At 54.2% G+C, this 24709-nt stretch overlaps 1 protein-coding gene across 19 annotated transcripts; it reads right to left on the reverse strand.

Annotated features, from left to right (window-relative positions):
* Positions 1–41: 41 nt before the first annotated feature.
* On the reverse strand, positions 42–21769 carry KIF7 (kinesin family member 7). Of its 19 annotated transcripts, none has more exons than XM_001094468.5 (19): positions 21278–21769; positions 18825–19176; positions 15953–16153; positions 15187–15580; positions 14467–14986; positions 13816–13932; positions 13031–13258; positions 12084–12220; positions 11527–11642; positions 11205–11357; positions 8403–8605; positions 5832–6029; positions 5295–5420; positions 4974–5150; positions 3638–3853; positions 2418–2624; positions 1510–1708; positions 1079–1225; positions 42–860 (listed from the first exon to the last, which is right to left on the reverse strand). In XM_001094468.5, the coding sequence occupies exons 2-19, from the start codon at positions 19150–19152 to the stop codon at positions 493–495; spliced, it is 4035 nt and encodes a 1344-aa protein (XP_001094468.4). In that variant the 5' UTR covers positions 19153–19176; positions 21278–21769; the 3' UTR covers positions 42–492. The 19 variants fall into 19 exon arrangements, with proteins under 19 accessions (XP_001094468.4, XP_077796388.1, XP_028707144.2 ...); XM_077940262.1 differs by having other exon boundaries at positions 11205–11354; positions 12084–12217; positions 21278–21653; XM_028851311.2 differs by having other exon boundaries at positions 12084–12217; positions 21278–21653.
* Between the last annotated feature and the right edge of the window lie 2940 nt (positions 21770–24709).

The raw sequence follows: 24709 nt of genomic DNA on the forward strand, positions 1-24709 counted from the left end.
CCTATTGTCTTGTAAATCAAACTCTAAGTGAAAACTTCCCATTTCTCCCTTCAGAGATTTTATTAAATGTTTTTTTAAGATCCTAAAAATGTGCTACGTCTCCCAGTTTCCCCTATATACATAAGACCATTTAAACCACAACCTGGTTGCCACCGACCCTTTCATGATGATTCTTGGCCAAACCACAGAACTACAAGCACATCCATTTACGCCTGAAACCAGAATTGTCCTGAGACTCGAGCAAGACACAAGGCAGGCGGCAATTGGGTACCACAGCTTTAAGGAAGTAAGTGGTGGGAATTTGCATATTTTTTATAATGAGGGTCCAGTTCTTTTGGGCCATGACCCAAATTTGTTGATCCCAACGAGTGTAGAGATGAGGGCCTGGATTTAGGGTGTGCAGTAAGGACTGTCCTTCACAGAAGCAAAACAGGCAGCTGCCCCTTTCAGCAGGATCAGGTCTCCCTTCAAGGCAGGGTCTGCCCCGAGGGCTTACAGGGGGTTTTTCCGGACATCAATCATCCCCGGGCTGGCTCGTCGCAGTTCCCGCCGGGGCTTGGACAAAGGCCCAAAGTTCCAGGGCAGGCCTGCCTCACCCACAGGAAGCACCCGCCCCACCAGGGGCTCAGCTGCCTCCCGCTGCCTCAGTTCCTCGGGGGATCCCTGCTCCTCGCCACACAGGCTCGAGCGTTTCCAGGTCAAGGGTAAGGGAGCGTGGACCAAGTCCCGCGTCTCCTCCCGGGTGCGGGGGGCCCCCTCAGTGAGGGGATACAGCCAGAGAAGCTCGGGTGCCGGGTGGAGCTCATCTTCATTTCCAGGAGCCTGTCTGCCCTCCGAGCACAGGCTCCTCTTCTCCCCACCTGTCGTGGAGAATGACGTGTCCTCATCAGAAACAGAGGTGGCAGCACCTTCCCGAAGCCCTAGCTCCCAAGTGCCCCAGCACAATAAGCAACCTGTGAATTGAGCCAATAAAGGCTCAAAGGAGAGTGGTCTCTAAGCTTTCCCCAAAGAAAGGGGACAGGCCTGACTTCAGAGCGCGGTGGGGCAGGGCTCAGTGATGGCGACGAGGAGGAATTACCCCTGCTGTGGCCTACAGTGTTCACACTGCCGAGTTTCTGTTTCAGTTCCTGGTTTATCCACATGTAGCGGCCCAGATCCTTCTCCAGAGCTTGAATCCGGGCCTCATACTGCCTCCTGCTGTCTGCTAACCCTTCACTGAGGTGGTCTAGAGTGGAAGGGCCGAGGAGAGGGTGCTGAGGGCCTGCAGGTGGGTAGGCAGCCAGGGCTGTGGGGGCGGGGGCTGTGCGTGGGGTGGGGGCCTGGCCACCAGGGCTGTGGGGGTGGCTGTGAGCGGCAGGGGCCGGGGGAGACTGGGGGCGAGTGGAAGGGAAGGAGGGGGCGGGGGGGGGGGGCGCAGGAGGACGGGGGCCAGGGGGAGAGGTGGGGATGGAGGGGGCGGAGTTGTGAGCCTTGGGCCGGGGCTGTGAGTGGTGGGCTGGGGCTGCTCACCTCGACTCTGCTGCAGGAGCAGCTGCATGTTCTGCTCGTGCTCCTTCTGCTGCAGGGTCAGCTGGCGGTCCATCTCCAGGCGCTGCCGCTCCAGGGCCACCTCCAGCCAGTACACCAGCCTCTGCTGCTCCTCCAGCTGCATCTCCAGTTCCGAGAAGGCAATCTGCTGCTGGTGCTGCTCCTCTCGGAGCGTCACCACCTGTTCCAAGACCCAGCCAGGCTCAGCCCCCACCATGACCCCTCTTCATCTGGCTAATCTTCAACCACAGACACAGTGTTGGCACACTTGCCACCACGGCACTAAGAAATCACCAAGGTCTTCCCTGCTGAACCAAGACTTAGCCTCAGACACCTTCTCAACAGTGCTCTAGTTATCTTCCAACGATCAGAGCTGGCTCTCACCTTATCTGCTGTCTCTTGCCACCAACCCTTTCCTAACCACACACCATGGAGCTGGCAGAGCCTCAAGCTGTGGGATTTCATCTAGACCAACCTCAGCACTATGGACATCTGGGACCAGATAATTCTTGGTTGTGGGGGCCTGTCCTGTGTGTTACAGGATGTTTAGTAACATCCCTGGCCTCCACCCCCACCACTATGACAACCAAAAGTATCTCCAGCCATGGCCGAATGTCACCAAAGGGCAAAAACATCCCCTACTGAGAGCCACTATTGTGGCCATGGACTACCCTGAGGTGAGCCAATCAAAGCAGAAGTGGCAGGGTAGGAAACTGGGTGTTTCACAAATAAAATGGGCTTTAAAGTCAGGCGGCCCTGGAGATGAGTTGGTCCTGATTCTGTCCCCCGGTCTGGGAGGAAACGGGATATCCGCTGGAGCAGCTGCCATAGGGACACCTCCCCACCATGCTGCAGGAGGAGGAGGTGGGGGCCATAGGCTGGTGGCCCACCTTGTCAAAATACTTGCAGAGGAGGGCTCTGGTCTCTGAGGATGAGAGGTAGCTGAGCTTGGCCATGAGGTTCATCTCGCACTGGGACAGCAACGAGGCTGAGGCCCGAAGCACCCGCTGGCGGCATGTGATGGCCTCATTCTTATACTCAATGGCGGCATCCAGGGCCTCGATGGCCTCATCCAACTGGAACAGCGTCCGCTCCTCCTGCAGGGACAGGGGCATGCATGGAGGAACAGCACCCACTGCCTGAACGCTGAAGTCCTGGGCAGACACGCAACAGCCAACACGTAGCCACAACTGGGCCTTAAGGGTCCCCTCGTCCCAAGGGCAGAGTCAGCGCATCGAGAGAGGTGCCCCCTGCTCACTGTCACAGCCCCGACCCCAGGGTCAGCTGGGGCCACTGCTCAGAGGCAGCCTGCTCAACTGCAAGCCCCTGTGAATGATCTACATTCAGGAAGCTCGGAGCACCCTAACCAAACAAAAGGCATGGTTGGGACAGCCACGGAGGCACCACGGTGTCTGCTGGGTAAGCTTCTACAGATGGGGATACATTCTAAGAAATGCATCATTAGGTGTTTTCGACATCATGCAAACATCAGAATGTACTCACACAAACCTAGATGGTATAGCCCACCACACACCTAGGCCACAAGCCTGGAGAGCATGTGACTGTACTGAATACTGTAGGCAGTTGTTAACCGTGGTGAGTATTTGTGTATCTAAACATAGAAAATGCACAGTAAAAATGCAGTATTATAATTTTCTGGGAGCACCATTGTATTAGCTATCTGTTCTTCACCAAAATGTCACACAGCACATGACTGTAGTCACATAGGCCTTCTCTCTGCTCAGGGAACACAGATGTGTGGGCATGAGGTGCACTGAGTATGCTCCTGACACTCTATCCACACACAAAGCCAAGACGTGCGGGCAGGTACTCGAATGCAGCACAGGAGTCGGGGCTCCAGCCAGAAGGGAGCTGAGGGATCATCACAGCCTGGCCCCTGTGTTCCAGCCAATGAGGCCAAAGCAGGGGCAGAAGGGCCAGGCCAGCCCTCCCCAGCCCCCACCTCCACCTAACAGTGCAAACTTGGGTCCACTCACAGCAAGGCCCAGCACCCGCAGAGGGCTGGAGCAGGGGCTGAGGAGAGCAGACAGGCAGATGATAGAAGCCAGGGGCAGAGGCTGAGGGGCTGAGCCAGGGGGCCGCAGGGTACCTCGGGGGACAGCAGGCTCCCCTGCCTCAGCTTGCTGTCGATCTCTAGGCGCTGCTTGAGCAGCGAGTCCTTCTCCTGGCGCAGGCTGTCGATCTCCCTGCGGATCTGCTGCTGGCTCTGTGCGCTGCCCTGCCGCAGCTGCCCGTTCTTCTCGGACAGTTCCTTCTCCAGGTGCTCCAGCCGGCTGGACACTCGCACGATATCCTCATTGAGGGCCTGGGGGCAGAATCGCCAGGGATTAGAGAAGGAACAGGCACTGTCCTCACAGGGTGACAGAAAGGGCCGGATGCTGAGGAGGAGCTGGGTCCTTCCCTCAAGAAACCAACACTCCAAATGTTCTGCTCAGGAGGGAGACCAGACTTAGTTCACAGAAGCTCCAGGAGGTGGGGCTAAAGGGACCAGAGCATTCGCAGAGTGGCACTCAGAGATGGCGAGAGGAGGATAAGGACCAGAGGGACGTGGCCCTCCTGGCAAGAAGGGGCAATGGGTAAGGGTGGGAGGAATGACCTGTCACTGAGATGACCGGACTGGACAGTGATAGGAATTGGCCAAGCCCCAAAGGCTTTTCTGGGAGCCAGATGCAGGAGGAAGTGAGGGCTCTCCTGGCCGAGGGAAGTTATGGATCATCCAGTAGCACCCTGGATCCTCCTGGACATCAGAGAGATGCGTGCTGGCAGGAGCAAGGCTCCTGGCCTCTGCAGGCCTGGGACATCGGGCGTCTGGCCCAGGCCCCTGTACTGGAACGGGCCCTGCATCAGTGACTGCCATCCCCCTGCAGCCGTCATGGTAACGTTATGATCCCATCTGACAGCAGAGGATGCTGCGGCTCAGAAGCTGACCTTCCTATTCTAGATGGAGTAATGATGCCAGGCGAAGAAGTCTCTTTCTACTTGGTTATACCACCTTCCATACCTGTACCTCCTCATTCTTCCTGCACAGGCCCTGAGTAGGGGGTTAATGAGTGAAATGAACTGGAGGAGGGACACTTAAAAGAGGTTCTTCTACGCATACATCTGTAACCGTGTCATAAATATCCTGAAGCCCTACGGCTCATGGGGAGGCACAGGACAGAACCCAGCAGGACAGAGCTTCCTCTGTCTGGAACTTACCTGGCAGAGATACCACCTAGAAGAACCTCGCCTGTCTAGACCTCGCCTGGCAGGACTTCACCTGGCAGGACTTCACCTGGCAGGTTTATCACTTGGAGGGACCTCACTTTGCTAGACCTCACCTGGCAGAAACTTACTTGGCAGGAACTCACCTGGCAAGATCTGTCCTGGCTGGACCTCACTTCACTGGACCTCACCTGGCAGGATCTCTCCTGGCAGGGCCTCACCTGGCTGGACCTCAGGCGCTTGCTTTCCAGCCCTGTCTTCTCCTGCATCAGGGCCTCCTTCTTGGCCAGGATGGCCTCTCGCTTGTGGAGCTCCTCCCCAAGCTCCTCCAGTGCCCGCCGCTGCTGTAGCACCTTCTCCATCTCCTGGTCCAGCCATTTCTTCTGCTCCTCAATCTTCTAAGGAAAAGCAGCGAGGGAGGGAGGGAACTCAGGGCCCACCTCTGGCTTTGTCAGCCGCCACTCAAGGTTCACTGGGGAGAAAGGTTCACCCACCAGCCAGCCCCCAGGGGAGCCCTGGGTGCGGACACAGCCTGGCCCCACCTGCTGCTGCTCCAGGCTGACCACAGAGCCGTTGCTGCCACTGCGCCTCTTCCTCTGAAACGCCGCGATCTCTTCCGTCTTAATCTTCAGGATCTTCTGCTGCTGCTCATGCTTCAGCTCCAGCTCCTGGGTGAGGAGCTCAGTGGGCAGGGCTGTTTATGGTGCCAGCATCTTACCAGAGCCTGCCACCGATCCCAAAGCCCCCAGGAGTGCCTGCCCACTCCCAAGACGGCCCTGTGAAGCATCCCCCAGACCCATCCCACACAAGTCTCCCTGGAGACTGGCAAATAGACGCAAACACTTAGAAATAAGCCCGTGCCAGTCACCTCATATACTTCATCTCACTGAAGTCTCACCCTGGCCTTGAGTTTCCTGTAACACTCCGCACTTTCAGATGAAAAAACAGACTCAGGCTAAGTGACCTGCTTTCTAAGGTCACGTAGCTGTGGGTGGCAAACTACCTGGGCTCCCCTGGCTGGGCCGCCAGCTCAGCCTACTGGCCTGGACAGGGGGTCCCCGCCCTGCCGTGAGCCTGACCTTGACGCGGTGCTGCCGCTTGCTCATCTCTGCCTCCAGGCGCCGCTTCTGCTCCGTCTCCTCGCGAAGCCGCCTCTGCAGTTGTCCCTGCTGCTGCCGCATGAGCTGCACGTTCCGCTCGAGCTCCTGCAGTCGCTTCTCACTCTGGGCCGACAGTGACACCAGCCGCTCCGTAGCCTGCTTCTTCTCCTTCAGCACCTGGGACCCACACAGTCTTCACTGGGCCATGCACGGGGCTACTGCGAGCCTGCCATAGTGCTTGTTGAGCTGGGCACTCAACAAGGGCAGGCAGGACCAAAGGACTCATAAATGGACAGAAGGACAGATAAAGGGCAAACGGATAGGTGGGTGATAGACCAATAATAACAACAAAGGCTGGGTGTGGTGGCTCATGTCTGTAATCCCAGCACTTTGGGAGGCTGAGGCAGGTGGATTACTTGAGGTCAGGAGTTTGAGACCAACCTGGCCAACATAGTGAAACCCTGTCTCTACTAAAAATACAAAAATTAGCTGGGCGTGGTGGTGGGAGCCTCTAATCCCAGCTACTCAGGAGGCTGAGACAGGAGAATCACTTTAACCTGGGAGGCAGAGGTTGCAGTGAGCTGAGATCATGCCACTGCACTCCAGCCTGGGCGACACAGCGAGACTCTGACTCAAAAAATAATAATAATAACAGAATACTAATAATGGTAAATACTATGACATTCACCATGCACCAGGCACCATACTAAGAGCTCTGTGTATATTAAATGATCCTAATGAGCCTACAAAAAGTGTAATTATGATTATCCCTATTTTACAGATTAGAAAACTGAGGCAGCGAGGTTAGGAAACTTGACCAAGGACACATAGCTAGTAAGTGATATAACTGGGATTCAAACCTGAGCAGTCAGGCTGCAGAGCCCACGCTCTCAACCACTCCATGATATTGTCTCTTGGACATTTGAACTGAGAAAATAAGGAATGAATGATGGGTGGGCACCTGCAAGGATGGACGGATGGAAGGATGGGAGAGACAGATGGCTAGGTGGGCGAGATCATATGAAGGTAAAAAAAATAGGATAGACCAGGCACAGTGGCTCATGCCTGTAATCCCAGAACTTTTGGGAGGCCAAGACAAGTGGATCACCTGAGGTCAGGAGTTCAAGACGAGCCTGGCAAACATGGTGAAACACTGTCTCTACTAAAAAAAAGAAAATACAAAAATTAGCCAGGTGTGGTGGCACCTGCCTGTAGTCTCAGCTACTCAGGAGTCTGAAGCACGAGGATCGCTTGAATCCAGGAGGCGGAGGTTGCAGTAAGCTGAGATTGCACCACTGTATTCCAGCCTGGGCAATAGAGTGAGACTTGGTCTCAAAAAAAAAAAAAAAAAAAAAGGATGGAGACCATTATGGGCTGCATTGTGTTTCCCCAAAATTCCTATATGAAAGCCCTAACCCCCAGCACCTCAGAAAATGACTATGTTTGGAAAGAAGGTCTTTAGAGAGGTGATTAGTTTAAATGAGGACATTAGAGTGGGCCCTAATCCAATATGACCAGGGTCCTCATGAGAAGAGGAAGAGATACCAGGGCTGCAAGCAGGCAGGGGAAAGGCCATGTAAAGACACAGCCAGGAGGTGGCCGTCTGCACGCCAAGGAGTGAGGCCTCGGGGGAAACCAGACCTGTGGACACCTTGATCTCGGACTGACAGCCTCCAGAGCTGGGAGAAAGTAAACTTCTGTTGTCTAAATCCCCCTAGTCTATGGAAGTTTGCTATGGCAGCCGTAGCAAACTAAAACAGACAGAGAATGCATGAATTAACGAAAGGGGATGGAAAGGGTGGATATACCTGCAGATAAATGGACAGGTGGTCAATCCACTAATAAAAGGCTAAATCAGCTAGGCGCGGTGGCTCATACCTATAATCCCAGCACTTTGGGAGGCCCAGGTGGGCAGATCACCTGACATCAGGAGTTCAAGACCAGTCTGGCTAACATGGTGAAACCCCGTCTCTACTAAAAATACAACATCAGTTGGACATGGTGGCGCATGCCTGTAATCCCAGCTACTCAGGAGGCTGAGACAGGAGAATCACTTGAACCCAGGAGGCGGAGGTTGCCGTGAGCCAGGATGGTGGCCCTGTATTCCAGCCTGGGCAACAGAGTGAGACTCTGTCTCAGAGAAAGACTAAACCGATGCATGGATTTGATGGACACATGGACCAACGGGTAGACAGACAAGGGAGTATGGGATGGAGGGTTAAGCGAATGGAGAGCTGGAAGGGGGACTGGGGGACAGAGAACTGCATGCTACAGGGTAGGTTTCTTTAGATGCCCACCTTTCACCCTCTCGTTGGTCTCCCAGGTAGTCTTCAGGCAGGACCTGCCCCCCTGCCTCTACTATGTGTAAAGCCGGGCAGACCTCCGGCTTCTACACGATACCAGACTCACCCTGGGGGGCCAGGGCTGGAGCACAAGGTTCCACAGTGAACTTGGACCTCAGAGCCCTCAGATGCCCACCCTGGTCCCAAGGATGGCAGCCTAGGAGGCAGGAGTCACCCCAGCAGCCCATCCTGAGGCCCTGAGACTGACCTGCACCTGGCTCTGGGCCGCAGCGACCCTCCTGCGGAACTCCTGGAGCCGAGACCGCTCGCCAGCATCCTGGGGCTCCTTGCCCTCGAGCTCCCGCAGCTGCCTCTGGCCTTCGCTCAGCTCAGCCCGCACCCGCTCTGCCTCCTGCTCCAGCTCCCGGATACGCTGGCTGTGCTGGCGGTTCAGGGCCTGAGCTGCCTTTCCTGGAAGAAAGCAGGACTGTGTCAGCACAGGCAGCCCTGCTCCACCAAGAGGGCAAGCTGTTTGTCCCCCTGGGAGGTTTCCCAGCCCTTGGACATCTGCGTGGGTTTCACCAAGCCTTTGTACCACCAGTACCACGGTTTACTTAATATTTTTCTTCAAATCAACTCTTATTTATTTATTGAGACAGAGTTTTGCTCTTTTTGCCCAGGCTGGAGTGCAATGGTGCAATCTCGGCTCACTGTAACCTCCACCTCCTGGATTCAAGTGATTCTGCTGCCTCAGTCTCCCAAGTAGGTGGGATTACAGGCACGTGCCACCACACCTGGCTAATTTTGTATTCTTAGTAGAGATGGGGTTTCACCATGTCGGCCAGGCTGGTCTCGAACTCCTGACTGCAGGTGATCCACCCGCCTTGGCCTCCCAAAGTCCTGGGATTACAGGCGTGAGCCACCGCGCCCAGCCTCAACTCACCTTTTAAATGAGCCTCATCCACTGCAGCGACCCAAGGAAATTACAAATTAATTAGTTTTATTTTTACCAAATGCATTCTAAAATAAATATATAAGCTGAACCTGTATATAATTAAGCCTCTAGAACTAACTTTCATTTCCAGGAAATCTGGAGGACAAAAGAATGAGCTAAATTACAGCACAAAAAAAGCGAACAGACAAACCCCAAACGTGGGGTTTGGGACATTTCACAGGATGACTGAGAGAAGGGAGACGTCAGAGACCTCAGAAACAAATATAGTTGGCCCTCTGCATCTGTGGGTTCCACATCCATGGGTTCAACCAACCATGGTTGGAAATTATATTTCTCTAAATAAATGGCTGCATCTGTACTGACCATGTATAGATTTTTCTTGTCATCATTCCCTAAACAATACAGTATAACAACTATTTACACAGCTTTTACATTGTATTAGGTATTATACAAAATCTAGAGATGATTTAAATCACTTCCTTTAAAGTGATTTAAAGGAAGATGTGGGTCAGTTACTGTAAATACTATACCATATTATTTACTAAACCCTTTTTGAGCATCCACAGATTTTGGCATTCACGGGGTCCTGAACCAGTCCCACATAGACACCAAGTGATGATGGTATGATGTGTATGTGGAACAAGTTTGGAGCCTGATTCAAGCAATCCAGCTATAAACAGACACTGCTGATAATGGAGAGAATGTGCTTATGCTCTGGTCATTAAGAGGACATTAGTGCCAGGCGTGGTGGCTCATGCCTGTAATCCCAGCACTTTGGGAGGCTGAGGTGGGCTGATCACGAGGTCAAGAGATCGAGACCATCCTGGCCAACATGATAAAACCCCATCTCTACTAAAAATACAAAAATTAGCTGGTTGTGTTGGCACACACCTGTAGTCCCAGCTACTCGGGAGGCTGAGGCAGGAGAATCACTTAAACTCGGGAGGCAGAGGTTGCAAGTGAGCCAAGACATGCCACTGCACTCCAGCTTGGCGACAGAGTGAGACTCCGTCTCAGAAAAAAAAAAAAAAGGGACATTAGTTTCATTAGGTGTGCTGATGTTATTATAGTTAGGTTAAAAAAAAAGTTCATATTTTTAAAGCAGCACACTGGGAGGTATAGGGAAGAAAGGACATGAAGTCTGGCATGTCCTTCAAAATATTCAGCAAGGAAAAAGGGAGAGGTAAAACAAATGTGGAAAAATCTTGGTAACTACTAAGTCTGGAGGGTGGGTATATGGGACCCACAGTACTCGTCTCATGTCTGGTTGAAAATATTTATGATGAATTTGGTAACAAATTCATTAACTATTAAAATAAAAACGCTCAACTGGCCACCACCTAAAATTACCCCCGTCCCCTCCTTCGCTCATATCACCAGTAATAGACATAACACAATTTGGAGACACTCAGTCCTCCATGACACTCACTGTGTGCTCCCCAGGACTGAGAGATACTTTGCCCAGCACAATGGCTGAAACATTGCAGCCACTTGATAAAGAAGAAGTGCTGGGTGTAGTGGCTCATGCTTGTAATCCCAGCACTTTGGGAGGTCAGGAGTTCAAGACCAGCCTGGCCAACATGGTAAAACCCCATCTCAACTAAAAATAAATAAAAAATAAAAAAATTAGCTGGGTGTGGCAGTGGGCGCCTGTAATCCCAGCTACTCAGGAGGCTGAGGCAGGAGAATCGCTTGAACCTGGGAGGCAGAGGTTGCAGTGAGCCGGGATCGCACCATTGCACTCCAGCCTGGGTGACCAGAGCGAAACTCTGTCTCAAAACAAGAAAAAAAAAATAAAAAGAAAAAAAGAAGTACTGCTTACTAAGAGCTATTCTAAGCACTTCACCTGAATTAACTCCCTTTACCCTCACAACACCCCTATTCAATAGGTACAATGACTATCCCCATTTTAGAGATGAAAAAACTGAGGCATGGAGGGGTTATGCTACTTGTTCAGGGTCACACAGCTGGAAGAGGCTGGGCTGAGTATCAAACCTAGGCCATCCGGCCCCCGCTCCTAACCACCTCATTGTTGAAATCCCTCTAGAACAGTGCAGAAGTTAACGATGAGAAGTCCCCCTCGGGTGGGAGGCCCACCTGAGGCCCACCCCTCACCTGTGCGGACCAGCTCGCCAATGAGCTCCTCCTTCATGCGGATGTTGATAGCCAGCTCCCGGATCTTCTGCTGGGCCTGGGCCAGCCGCCACTCTGAGGCCGTGGCAGAGGGGACCTGGCGGGCCTGAACCCGGGCCTTGCTCCCACCAACTGCTGCAACAGGCAGCCTGTCAAGGTCGCTGCCCCAACTGACAATGGGGAAGACAGAGGAGTGGAGGGCAGGGGCTGCCAGGGAGGGTGGGTGGACTGTCCCAAGGTGGCTGGCCCAGGACTGTGGAGGGGGCATGGGGAGGAGGCCCTCTGTGCACCCCACCCAGCTTACCTCTGGACCCTGGGATGGCTGCATCCAACTCTTCAAGGCAAAGCTCTGGGCCCTTCCTCTCTGGCAGACTCCCTGGGAGGGCCCCTGCCCTCTGGCTGCAGTTGCTGATCCCATTTCTGGAGGACAGAAGAAGAAGGCCGTGCTCCTCCCCAACCCCTGCCCCAGCCTAGCCACCCCCAGGCCTGGAGGGAGGAAGAGAGGCCACCAGGTCTTCCATCTCCCAGGGTCGATATAAACCCAGGATGTGAGTCTGGCAGAATCAGGAGTCTAGGGGCAGAGTTTTAGGAGGTACAGGGCAGCTGGGGGGCACAGAAGGCCATCCTGGAGGCTGAAGTCAGGAGGCCTGGGCACACCCTGTATCACACTCACTCCGGTGAGACCTTTCGGCTCAGAGCCCACTGCTGTCCCCCAAGGGCTGGCCAGGGCAACATGAGGGCACCCTAGGACCCAGAGGCTTTCCCACTGCTGTCAGGAGAGGAGATGGTGGGACCCCCAGCCTGCCTAGCCCTGGGCCCTGATCAGCCCCTTGTCAGGTGGGGGCAATGGGTCCCACTCACCTGCGTAGGTGTAAGGTCCGCCTGGGCAGCTCCTCCTCCTCCTCCTCTTCCTCCTCCGAAGCAGCTGAAGAGCCACTTCCCAGCCTGTTCACCTCAGTCAGCAACTCAACTCCAGCCTCCCTGCCATTTGTCACCTGCTAGGGGAGTAAGCCATTTCCCATTCCAAGTCATCGTCCCTGCCGTATACCCCGCCTTGCCTGCCCTCCTCACATCTCTGCCTCCTCAAGCCCTGCCTTACCTTCATGATCCAGCCCAAATGACCCCTCTGGCAGCCTTTTGAATCTCAAGCTGGGGTGAGAGCTTCCTCCCTCCCCTCCCCTCCCGCCTGCTTTGGCGCCCATGATACCTGGTACTCCTCAGGTGACAATCTGCCCTTTCTACCTTGCATACAGGTCATCTGCACCCAAGTCCTATCTCACCAACAATTCCCTGCCAGAGTGATGGGGGAACGCGAGACTTCTGCCAACCCCCAGCTTTGAGAGCTGAGATGATCCAGGCCTAAAAGCCCCAGAAGACCCAGAACTTTCAGGCAGAGCAGGAGTAACCTTTGTCCAAATAAGGTTCGCCACATGGAAAAGTGAACTTGCAAAGAGAGCCATCCAAAGATAAAGCAGGTGGTCTGAAAGGTGATGAGCTCTCTGTCTGCAGAAGTGTGCAAGGTTTCCACCTGGTGCCGGAAGCCAGAACCCCCTCTGTAACCCCTCCTCATTCCAAGTGATCTTCAGCTACCCCAGGGATGCCCGATGCCACTGGACCCTTCTGAGAGGCCCAGAGTCATTCAAATCTTGGCTCTTCCTCTGGGGACACCTGAAAGCAGCCTCTCGCATCTCACAGCCAGTCCCATGAAAACATGAGTGGGGGACACATGCCCCAGTGCCCCCTTCCCCTGCCCCGAGCTTGACCAGTCCAGCTGGGCCCACTGACACCCAGCCTCGCCCTCTTCTCACCTCTCCCCTCTGCTCAGAGCCAACTTCATCTCCAGGGAAGCACGCAGGGGGCACCATGCCCAGCACATGGTCGTGGGCACCCCCCAGGGGGGCTGTATGAGGTCGAGGCACAAAGGACCTGGGAGGCAGGCCATTCAGGAGCCCCGGGCACCCCCAGCCAGGCCGCACTAGCTCTAACCGCAGCCGCAGTTCCACCATCTCCTCTTGCTGCTCACGCAGCCGATCGCTCTGCAAGACATGGTCCAGGTGCCAAGGGGGCATGAATGCCCCAACAGGCAGGAGTGTAGGAAACTGAGGAAGAGGTCTGAGGCCACTCTACCATCTCTGGGCTAAAACTGAGGAGGGTCAAATACTCCTCTCCTTCCTTTCCTCCTCCCCCGACCCCAACAACTCCGTAGGAGTTCAGACTCAAACTCACCCCTCAGGTCCCATCACAATCCTATCCTGCCAGACCGCCACCTCCAACCTCCACCACCAGAGGGCGCGAGGAGCAATGCTGACCTGGTTACGCCAGGCTCCAAGGTCCCCCGCTGCTGCCCCTGCAGTCCCCTCTTTCGTCCAAGCTCACACCACCCAGCAAAGCTGCCCTGCCTGGCGGTCCTGCACACCCACCTGCGCTGTTGTGATGCTCACCTCCACACTTTCGCTCATGTGCATCTCCTAACTCTACACCCCTACCCCGCAGTATCCCACCCTAACTCCCTCCCATCCTGAGAAACTCAGCTCTGCCTTCCCTCCACCCTCCTCTGGGGAGCCTTCCCTGCACTGTGAAGCGGGCGCCGCACCTGCAGTTTGTACTGCTCCATGGCGTCCTCCAGCGCAGCCAGAAAGTCTCGGTTCTCCTCCTCCAGCCGCGCCACCTGGTTCTGCAGGGTCCGCAGCTGCTGCGCCCCCTCATCCTCCTATAGGGCAAGGAGAGGGGCTTCAGAGGCGGGGGTTCACAGGGCGAGCTGGACACCCGGCCTCTTCTTGTCTAGCCCTGCTTCCAACCTACTCTTCCAAGCCCTGCCTGCAGTAGGAACTCCAGACCCACTGGTGGGGAGGGCACCCCAGACCCCAGCTGGCCTGGGTGCCCTCTGCAAGCCATTTGAGTCATCTCTTGTAATTATCCATCGTATTTGTATTAATAATATCACCACTATTATTAGGAACAATTTACTGCATCTACAGCATGCTAGCCACATGTGACACCCTCAGCCCTTACAACATCCCCACTAAGAGATGGAGTAAGTCCTACGGTTGTCCCTATTTTACAGCTGGAGACCTGAGGCACTGTAAAGTTAAGGAAGTGAACACGGTAATCAGCAGAAGTGACCGAATCCCTAATGTGCCCTGCCAACGGGCAGGAGGCAGGAGCACAGCTGCTGTCTGAAGACCCTCTTCCTTCCTCTCCACCACTCCCCCCTGCCCACAACCACAACCTGTCCCTTGGTCACCTTTCGCCCGCCGGCCCCCTGCGCCGCCTGGCCCTCGACGGAGGCGCTCTCGATGCCGCTGTCGGGCCCGGAGGCGGAGCTCAGGGCGCTGCGCTCACCCTCTACCACGCACAGCCAGTCGCGCACCTTGCGGGCGGTGGCGCCGGGCAGCCCGGGCTCCGCCTGCAGCTCACGCAGGAGGCTGTAGGCGGCGTCGGTGCAGGCTCGGTAGCGCGCGCACTCGGCGTCCAGGCGCATGGCTGCCCCAGCGGAGGCGGTGGCTGGGCCCGGGGCACGCCGGCCGCGGTGGATGATGCGGGTTTCGGAGCGGTGCCGTGGCGGCCCCCGCACGCCGCTCGCCACCTCTTCAGGTGGCCGCTCGGCCTCGGGCCGCCAGTTGACCGTGGCGCGGTTGCGGATGTTCTGGGCGCGGCTGGCGTAGTTGAGGGTGTTGAGGGTCTCGTCGAAGTCGGAGGAGGAGGGGCTGACGCAAGCGATCATCACCGTCTTGGCATTCCCACCCAGCGAGTCTTTGAGGATTCTGAGGGCGCGAGGGGGAGGCTCTCAGGGGCCCTGACACGCCAGGCCCAGGGCCCGCGGGCCAGACCCGGGACCGGCTGGCTCCTGGCACGGCTCCCCGTGGGAGGAGACCTGGGGAGTGCCTGGGCTTCCACCCCCAGTGGTGTGACACTCCCCGCCTCCCCGGTCCCCAAGCCACACAGGAGCCAGGGGGCAGCTCACCGGGTGATCTTGGAGTCCCGGTAGGGGATGTGGCTGCCCCGGCGCTGAGGGTCCCCCAGGGCGCTGATGACGTTGCCCAGCGCCAGGAGGCTGCTGTTGATCTGGATGCTCTCCTTGAGCCGCTCGCCGGTGCTGCCCGTCTTGAGCACCCTCTCTGAGCCCGCCAGGTCCACGAAGTGGAACTTGGAGACGAGCAGCTGGCCCTGGGCGGGGCGGGGCAGGCGGCTGGGGGCGCGCCCCCGCTGCTCCAGAGTCACAGTGAAGACCGTGTGTGAGCGGCTAGACAGGCGGTTGAGGTGCGTGGCTCCCGTGTGCCGCGCCGCGTTGCCCATCTCCAGGAGGCTCAGCACCTCGTCCAGGCCCTCCACGTCCACCTCCTTCACCCCGCACAGCACTGCGGGCACAGAAGGCCATGAGCCCCAGGGCAGGGGCCGCCAGACTGACCAGCCAGGAGGGCAGGCAGAGCAGAACTAGCCCCAAACTTGCCCTTCCTGACCCACCGCTCCCTCCCCACGCCCACGGGGTACTGCCCTTCCTAGTTCGGGCTTGAGGGGCTCCGGCTTCCCACTGGCCCACCTCAGTGCCTCTCACTCTGGGTATAGAAGCAGTACTGAACTCATTGGAGACAGGAAGCTAAAGCAAAACCTCCCAGGGCTTGGGTTTTCCATGAGGAGTTGCCATTCCCAGACAGGTAAGCACCCCACTCCAAGCAGGTGAAGCCTCCCTAAACCCCTCTCCATCAGTGGAGGACCCCGGAGTTCCTCACCAACATTCCCATGCTCATCTTCCCGGAGCTGGATGTCACGGCTGGCAGTGCCCACCTCGAGCAGGTCCCGGAACTCCTCCTTGTACACTTCCAGATAGGACACATGCACCAGACAGTCAAGCAGGTCATTCTCATCGATGAGCTTGAAGGCCTCGGCCATGGCCCTCGGGACAATGCCCTGCTCATCCTCGAGGAGGGAGGCTGGGGAGACACCGCAGGGCCTCCTGCCACTTCAGCTGAACATGGCCCAAGTCCCCCAGGCCCGCAAGCTCATAGGCCCCTGCCAGAGCTGGAGGATGGTGCTCTAGGATGGAGAAGACAGTGGCCAAGGCCAGGATGGGACAGGTGGCCTGAGCTAGGCCATGCTCCAGTGTGGTCAGGCAGAAATATAAAATTTAAGAGTTGGAAGCAACCTCTCCTGATTCAATCAACCCCTTTCATGATGTAAGCATCCCCTTCACTGCATCCTCAACAGATTATCAAATAACCTTGCCTGATTACTCCTAATCCATGCTGTTATCTAAAGGGCCTCCTAAATTTATCCCAAGGAAAAATCAGAGGAAGTTCAGAACAGCACTCTTCCTCATGACTTCAAAAAATGCAAACATCCTAAGTGTCCATTTGAAGATCAAACAGGAGATCTGGCCAAATCAACTTTTTTTTTGAGACAGAGTTTTGCTCTTGTTGCCCAAGTTGGAGTGCAGTGGCGTGATCTCAGCTTACTGCAATCTCCACCTTCCGGTTTCAAGAGATTCTCCTGCCTTAGTCTCCTGAGTAGCTGGGATAACAGGCATCTGCCACCATGCCCAGCTAATTTTTGTATTTTTAGTAGAGACAGTGTTTCACCATGTTGGCCAGGCTGGTCTTGAACTCCTGACCTTGTGATCTGCTGGCCTCGGCCTCCCAAAGTGCTGGGATTACAGGCATGAGCCACCGTACCCAACCAACTATTTTATATTCACAATGGAATGCCAGGTAGCCCATTAAAAAGTTGGGTTTTTTTTTTGTTTTTTTTTTTTAAGAAACAGGGTCTTGCTGTGTTGCCCAGGCTGGTCTCCCAACTCCTGTGCCCAAGCAATCCTCCCACCTCAGCCTCCCAAAGTGCTGGGATTACAAGTGTGAGCCTGTGTGCCTGGCCTAAAAATTTAGATTGAAGAATATTTAATGATACAGAGAAATGTTCATGATACATTATTTTTTTGTTGTTGTGTTTTTGAAATGGAGTCTCGCTCTGTCACCCAGGCTGGAATGCAGTGAAGCAAATTTGGCTCACTGCAAGTTCTATCTCCTGGGTTCAAGCAATTCTCCTGCCTCAGCCTCCTGAGTAGCTGGGATTACAGACCCCCACCACCATGCCTGGCCAGTTTTTTTGTTTTGTTTTGTTTTTGCAACGGAGTCTTGCTCTGTCACCAGGCTGGAGTGCAGTGGCGAGATCTCGGCTCACTGCAACCTCCGTCTCCCAGGTTCAAGTGATTCTCCTGCCTCAGCCTCCTGAGTAGCTGGGACTATAGGCATGCACCACCACGCCCAGCTAATTTTTTGTATTTTAGTAGAGACGGGGTTTCACCATGTTGGCCAGGATGGTCTCGATCTCCTGACCTCATGATCCACCCGCTTCAGCCTCCCAAAGTGCTAGGATTACAGGCATGAGCCACCGTGCCCTGCTCAGTTTTTGTATTTTTAGTAGAGACGGGGTTTTGCCATGTTGGCTAGGCTGGTCTCGAACTCCTGACCTCCAATGATCCACCCACCTCCACCTCCCAAAGTGCTGGGATTACAGGTGCGAGCCACCACGCCTGGCCAATGATACATTGTTAAGAAAATCAAACAGGACACAAAAGAATGTGTATAATATAATCCCATTTTTGAAAAGTAAAATAATTTTCCCAGACAAACTGGAATGCTAACAGGGCAGGGGATTTCTGAAAGGCAATTATCAAGTACCTTTTATTTCGTGCATGTGCTTTGCTGTATTTTCCTAATTTTTTTTACGACAAAGTATGTTTCTGTAACTGCTATGGTCTGAATTTGTTTATGCTCCCCAAAATTCTCATGCAGAAATCCTCACCCCCAATATGATGGAAGTGGGGCCTTTGGGAAGTGGGCGGGGAGAGCCCTCATAAATGGGATTAGTTCCCTTGTAAAAGAGAGCTGAGAGTGACCCCTTCCGTGTTCTACCATGTGAGCTTAGAGAAAGAAGGTGGCTGTCTGTGAGGAAGAAGGCCCTTCAATCTGCTGGTGCCTTCATCTTAAACTTTCCAGCCTCCAGAACTGTGAGGAATACATTTCTGTTGAGGAGCCACCCAGTCTATGGTATTCTGTTATAGTGAAGGGAGCAGAGCAAGGCAGTAACCTGAGAGAAAGCAGCTTGTGTTACTTAAAACGGGACACTTCCTTCAGTTGGCCCAAAGGATCTTTCTCGAAACTGCTCCAGAGCCTGGCTGAAGCACCTTGCAGCCCTGCTGTGCAGCATCCAAAGCATGCCTCTTCCAGGACACACGGCCCCCGTTCCCAACTGCTCCAGCTAGAACACAGATTCCTGACCTTCCCTAGCCAGCCTGACAACCTCCAGAGACATGCCACCTTCCCGTACCCTTCCTCTGCTGAGGTCCCCAGAGCCAGGCAGCATGGTGCCATCTCTATGGAGGTGAGAAGGCCACTCACCTCCAATGACTCTTCCTTCCTGCCCTGCCTACCCCACAGACATGGCTGGTCCCAGCCTGGGCCACAGATCTCTGTCTAGGAAATCAACTCTTCCTCCCCCAGCATCCCCACCTTTCAAAGGGACAGGCAGCAAGAGGACAGGGGCAGAAATCCAGGAAGGAACTAAGGCTCCTTAAAGTGGGCAAAGGCCCTGAGCAGGGTCACTCACCCACACTGGCCTCCCCCATGGTGTACGTCTTCCCTGAGCCCGTCTGACCATAGGCAAAGACGGTGGCATTGAAGCCCTCGAAGAAGGCCTCAAGGAGGGGCTGAACACAGGCCTGGTACACAGCCTCCTGCCCGGCATCCTCGGCCAGCACCACGTGGAAGCCAAAGTGTCGGTCACGGCCCAGGGTGATGCGGCCAAGCCCTGGCTCCACCTGCAGGCAGCTCTGATGCCCGTGCAGCAGTTCCTTGGGCAGCAGTGGTCGAACTCGCAGGGCAACCCGCACTGGGGCCTCCTCAGGCCCTGGCAGCCTCTGGGCCTCCAGCCCCATGCTGAGGGAGGACTGCTCTGGGCCCTGTGGAGAGAGAAAGAAGCCCTGGCCATCAGCACTTGTACTCCAGGAGCTAGACTCACCCTGCAGGGGACTTGAGCCAGACCCTGCAGCTCCTGACCTTGGAGGGATTGGGGGGAGGGTGGTCAAAGTTCAGAACATCCCCGTGTCCAACCTGGTGCTCAAAAATTGCAAGGGTCATAACATATATAATCCCCCTAAGTAACACGTCATGGCTCCCAGCACTGGCGAAATGAGGCCCTAACTCCTGCACTCCAGTGTTTCAGCTGCATTCTTCCCTATGGCCCAATCTCCTAGAATAACGCACACACACAGCACCACACCACACCAGGGAACTCTTGTCCCTAACACCCACTGGGTTTACCACAATCTCTGTCTTTGTCAAGTCACCCACATCCCCTGCCCCACCTTCTTCAAAAAAGTCAACAGATCCTTCAAGACCAAGCTCTCACCACCAAATCCTGCCAAATCCATCTCCTAAATGTCTCGCAAGTTCACCTGCTCCTTCCCATTCTGTTGCCAAAGCCCTAGTCCTGGCCACTGACACTGTGCCAGGATGACTTTGAGCAGCCTTCCCCTGGTCTCAGTCTCCCTGTCCCCTCCCGTAGGGTAGCCAGGGACATCTTTCTTTTTCTTCTTGAGACAGGGTCTCTCTCTTTCACCCAGACTGGAGTACAGTGGCATGATCACTGCTTACTGCAGCCAAGACTTCCCAGGTCCAAGTGATCCTCCCACCTCAGCCTTCAAAGTAGCTGGGACCACAGACACGTACCTGGCTAATTTTTATTATTATTATTATTATTATTTTGTAGAGACAGTCTAGCTATGTTGTCCAGGCTGGTCTTGAACACCTGGGCTCAAGGGATCCTCCCAAAGTGCGGTGATTACAGGCATCAGCCACTGCACCTCAGGGGCATCTCTCAAAATGCAAATGCAATTCTTTCACTCCCTGCCTAACCTCAACTCTCCAAAAAAAGGCTCTCCACTGCCCTTGGGATTCAAAATATTAAGGAAAAAAAAAAAAAAAAAAGACAAGGCTTAAATCAGGCCCTGCCTCCCTGGATTACTCACCTCCCACACCCCAGGCCTTTCCTTGCCGCCTCTCTCTGCCTGCAACGGCTAGGTGTTACCCAAGCCTCCTCATCCCTCCCAGCTAAGGCTGCAGGCACCTTCTTCCTCTTCTTCTTCAGGGAGCCACGGAAGCTCCCCTTCTCTGTGACCCCACCACGACACGCACACAACCCCCAGTGCTGTTCCACCCGCCCATGACCACTCTAGTGCAACTGCAGGTTACTACCCGCTTCTCTCCCCCACCTCCCAGACCAGGAGCTGGAAGGCGGGGACCCTCTGGGTCCACTTTGCACTTCATCACCAGCGCCCAGCACAAGGTCCCACGCTGCCCAATAAACAGTGATGGATAATCTTCATCCAAGGAACTTTCCCCGCCCTCCCTCCTCCTACAGCGTTCTTCACCCCCACCGCCACCCCGGCACTTCATTCTTTACCCTTTAACCTCTCTCTCAGCACAGTAACCTCTCATTAATTCAATCACCCGGCCCCTATTGGGCGCCCGATCCTGGGCACACAGCGGTGAACTCTGACTCGCAACACTGTGGGGGCCTTCGCGCACCCCTCCTCCGCGTGAGCATTCCGAGCCCGGTGCAGTCCCGGCTACCGCGCGCCCCTGCTCTCCGCACAGCGCTACCGCTCCGAGGGCGCTCTGACATCCCCGCAGGCGCAATCCGGAGCCAGGGTAGGGCAGCCGGGGCTGGAGGCGGCGGGGCGCGGGACGGAGCTCCCGGAAAGTTGGGAGAAGTGATTACAAATGGGGACCCGACTCACGCGGCCTCGGCGCTCGCCCCTCCTTGCAGGCCGGGGATGCCGGCGTCAGCCCCCAGATGTCGGGAAGAGGGCGCCGGCCAGTCCAAGGAAGAGCTTCCAGGAGGCTGGGGAGCAAGGGTGCTGGGCTCCTCATGCCGGCTTAGGTCTCCCAGGCGTGCCGGCTCCCAGGGCCACCAGGCCTAGGCCTGCGCGAGGAGGGAGCGCGCGCCTCCCTCCACCCACCCGGTCCTCGCCCCTAACCCGCTCTCCGGCCCACACTCACCTGCCTGGGTGCGAGCGCCGTCCCGGGCCAGGCAGTCAGGCTTCGATCCCCACTGCGGCGCGCTCCGATGCCGTCATCGGGACCCCCGCCCCCCAAACCAGCCCTCCGCTCACCCGCAACTCCGCCCGCCGGGGCTCTCGGGGGCGGAGGCGCGAGCCGGGTGGCGTCGCGGAGTCGGCCCGCAGACAGGGCGGGCGGGGCCCGTGCGGAGGGCCCAGGCCTGGAGAGTGTGAAGCATCCTCATGATGGCATCGACTTATTTTCTAGAATGTGTCTCCAAACTGAACTCCAGACCATCCTGTCCTCAGCCCCGAGTCACCTTCGTCCCCCGTCTCTGTTTTCCACTCCCAGTCCCAAACCACGCCCCCTGCACGCCACTCACAAAGCCAGCAGAAACCTCCATCTCCCCACGTTTAAAAAAGTTTTCTCACTTCTGAGACTCTCATTTTCTCACATTTCAGTATTTCTAAAATTGAGTTCCATCTCCCACTCATTGTCAAGGGAAATTTGGCACCAGGAGGGGCAGGAGAGGTGATCTGGCGGTGTCCCCGGCAGCCGGCAGCCTCAAAGAGATGGTTGTTGTCTTCACCTCTGAGACCTCTGATCCATTGTTTGCACTGGAAGCACCGTGAATGGGTGAATTTTAAAATCTGAAAACATATTTGTCACTTAAAATGCCATTAGAAAAAGTAAACTCCAGTGTCGTTTCTAGTGATATTATGTATATAGAAGATTACCTGGCATAGACAGGCAACATAATTAAAGGCTATAGAAATTGCCAGGCTCTTCAGATAAATCTATATTAGGAAACCCTCAGCCTCCAGTAACAGAAACCACAATTTGAAGTGGCTTGAACGATAAGATCATTTGTTATCTTGGGGAACAGTGAAACCCAGAGGGATGAGGGCTCCTGGGCAGGTTGAGTCAGTGGCAACATTACCAAGGAGCTGGCCTTTTTAACTTTTTTTTTTTTTTTTTTGGCATCACCTTCAGACAGAAAATGTCCAGAGGAAGAAGACAGCAGTGTGTGGCGAGGCATGCCCTTTGGATCAAGAGCCCTCCGAGCTGATTTCCTTCCCATTCCATGTACCACACAGCTTAGGCCTGTCCACTCGCAAACTACTCGCTGTCAAGGGGATGGAACTACCATGATTGGCTTGCAATACCCGTGTGAGACAGCGTGGATATAGGGAAGTCATCCACAATCTCCACAACCACATCCTCGAAGCTTCATAGAGGAAAGGCTGGCCAGCTGATTCATGTATCACAAAGGACCATGATTCAGGTACCAAGCATCTATCTGTCAGATGCCAGGAGCTGTGCCATTTCCTCCAATAGATAATTCAATTAAGGAGAAACTAAAACCTCAAGCAATTGGAAAGAGCACATGAAACCCCGGTGTTCTCTGACATGCTGTAGAATGACACCGTTGGTCCCAAATATTCTAAATCAGTTGGGGTCCTGAACAAGAACAACACAGAGCAGCCTGCCGCTGTGATACCCAAAGAGAATCATTTTAGACCCTGAAAATGTGAAGAAGCTGAAAACTGAACTTGGATCTTCATGTGTGTAAAATGTAATAAAAGGTGATGATGATTAATGAAACATCATGTTTTAAGAGGTACAATTCTGGGCCAGGCAAGATGGCTCACGCCTGTAAACCCATCACTCTGGGAGGCTGAGGCAGGCAGATCCCTTCAGCCCAGGAGTTTGAGACCAGCCTGGGCAATAGGGCAAAGCTGTTTCCACAAAAAATGCAAAAAATAGGCAGGCATGGTGGCATGGGCCTATAGTCCCAGCTACTCCAGAGGTTAAGGTAGGAAGATACACTGGCTTAAGCCTGGGAGGTAGAGGTTGCAGTGAGCCAAGATGGTGCCACTGCACTCCAACCTGCATGAGACAGCGAGACCCTGTCTCAAAAAAAAAAAAAGAGAGAGAGAGAGAGAGGTACAATTCTAATTACAATTACAGTAATTAAATTGTAGAGAAAATAAAACTTTTATATTACAATAAATTTTTAAAGAATTAGAAAGATGTACCTTTTTTCTTGCTCTTTCTGGTGGATGTGCAGTGTTTTTCTGTGTATCAGTAGTACTCATATGCGACAATCTGGTTTGTGTACCCTAGTGTCCAAATTGTGGCCTTTATCACTATTTTCCATTAAAAGTAGTTGATGCCATGTATTAGGGTAAGAACTGGAATAATTATTTTGTGGTCAAAAAATTCAGATGCTTTTAAAATGTATGTTGTAGGCCTGAAATGACAAAAGCCCCAACTTAAAGGGGTTCTTACCGGCCAACTTGTGACATCAGGAGCTTCAGAAGAGCAAAGAATAATTATAGTTACTTGAAACAAATTGAGTCTGTAAAAATTCCTTTTGTGGAATTTGACAAGCTGATTTTACTACTTACATGGAAAAGCGAAGTGCCGGAAGTTGCAAAAGACACTTGCACAAGGGCAGTATGGGTGGACTTGCCCGAGAAGATGTGAAAACATATTTGAAACTATTGTAATTCAGACAATGTGTTCATGCTACAGGAATAACAAATAGAACAAATTTGGAAACCAGATCTGTGACAAAGTAGAGAGTGCAGATCAGTGGGGGAAAGCTATTCAATCCATCAGCCGAACCTGGTCCATTGTTCATCAGACATCAGTAAATCAGAAGTTTTCAGCTGACATTCGAGAGCACTCTTTTTTATTTTATTTTATTTATTTTATTTTTTTTTAGACAGAGTCTCGCTCTGTCGCCCAGGCTGGAGTGCAGCGGCGGGATCTTGGCTCACTGTAAGCTCCACCTCCCAGGTTCATGCCATTCTTCTGCCTCAACCTCCCGAGTAGCTGGGACTACAGGCACCCACCACCACACCCGGCTAATTTTTTGTATTTTTAGTAGAGACGGGGTTTCACTGTGTTAGCAAGGATGGTCTTGATCTCCTGACCTCGTGATCCATCCACCTCGGCCTCCCAAAGTGCTGGGATTACAGGCATGAGCCACCACGCCCGGCATCGAGAGAACTCTTAAACTTCCTGCAGTATACAATTCATTTAGAGAGAAACTCAAGGCTGAGTATGGTGGCTCATGCCTGTAATCCCAGCACTTTGGGAGGCTGAAGCGGGAGGATAGCTTGAGCCCAGGAATTCAACACCAGCCTGGGCAACACAGAGAGACCCTGTCTCTACAAATAAAAAAAAAATTAGCCAGGCATGGTGGTGTGCACCTGTGGTCCCAACTACTCTGGAGGCTGAGATGGGAGGATTGCTTAAGCCTGGGAGGTCAAGGCTACAGTAAGCTGTGATTACACCACAACACTCCAGCCTGGATGACAGAGACCCCATCTTCAAAGAGAGAGAGAGAGAAAGCACAACTGAAAATTCAGTTAGGAAATGTGTAAGACAGTTATCCACATGGAAGAAAAAATTGGATTCCTA

This window comes from Macaca mulatta, chromosome 7 (assembly GCF_049350105.2).
Source record: "Macaca mulatta isolate MMU2019108-1 chromosome 7, T2T-MMU8v2.0, whole genome shotgun sequence".
Taxonomy (NCBI): domain Eukaryota; kingdom Metazoa; phylum Chordata; class Mammalia; order Primates; family Cercopithecidae; genus Macaca; species Macaca mulatta.

Excerpts from the sequence above, each read along its gene's own strand:
- KIF7 (XM_077940257.1), bottom strand. The coding sequence starts at position 19,152 with ATGGGGCTGGAGGCCCAGAGGCTGCCAGGGCCTGAGGAGGCCCCAGTG. Across the intron at positions 5,151-5,294 it reads TCAGCCTGGAGCAGCAGCAG|AAGATTGAGGAGCAGAAGAA; the intron begins GTGGGGCCAGGC and ends GCTTTTCCTTAG. Across the intron at positions 1,709-2,417 it reads TCTGCAAGTATTTTGACAAG|GTGGTGACGCTCCGAGAGGA; the intron begins GTGGGCCACCAG and ends GTCTTGGAACAG.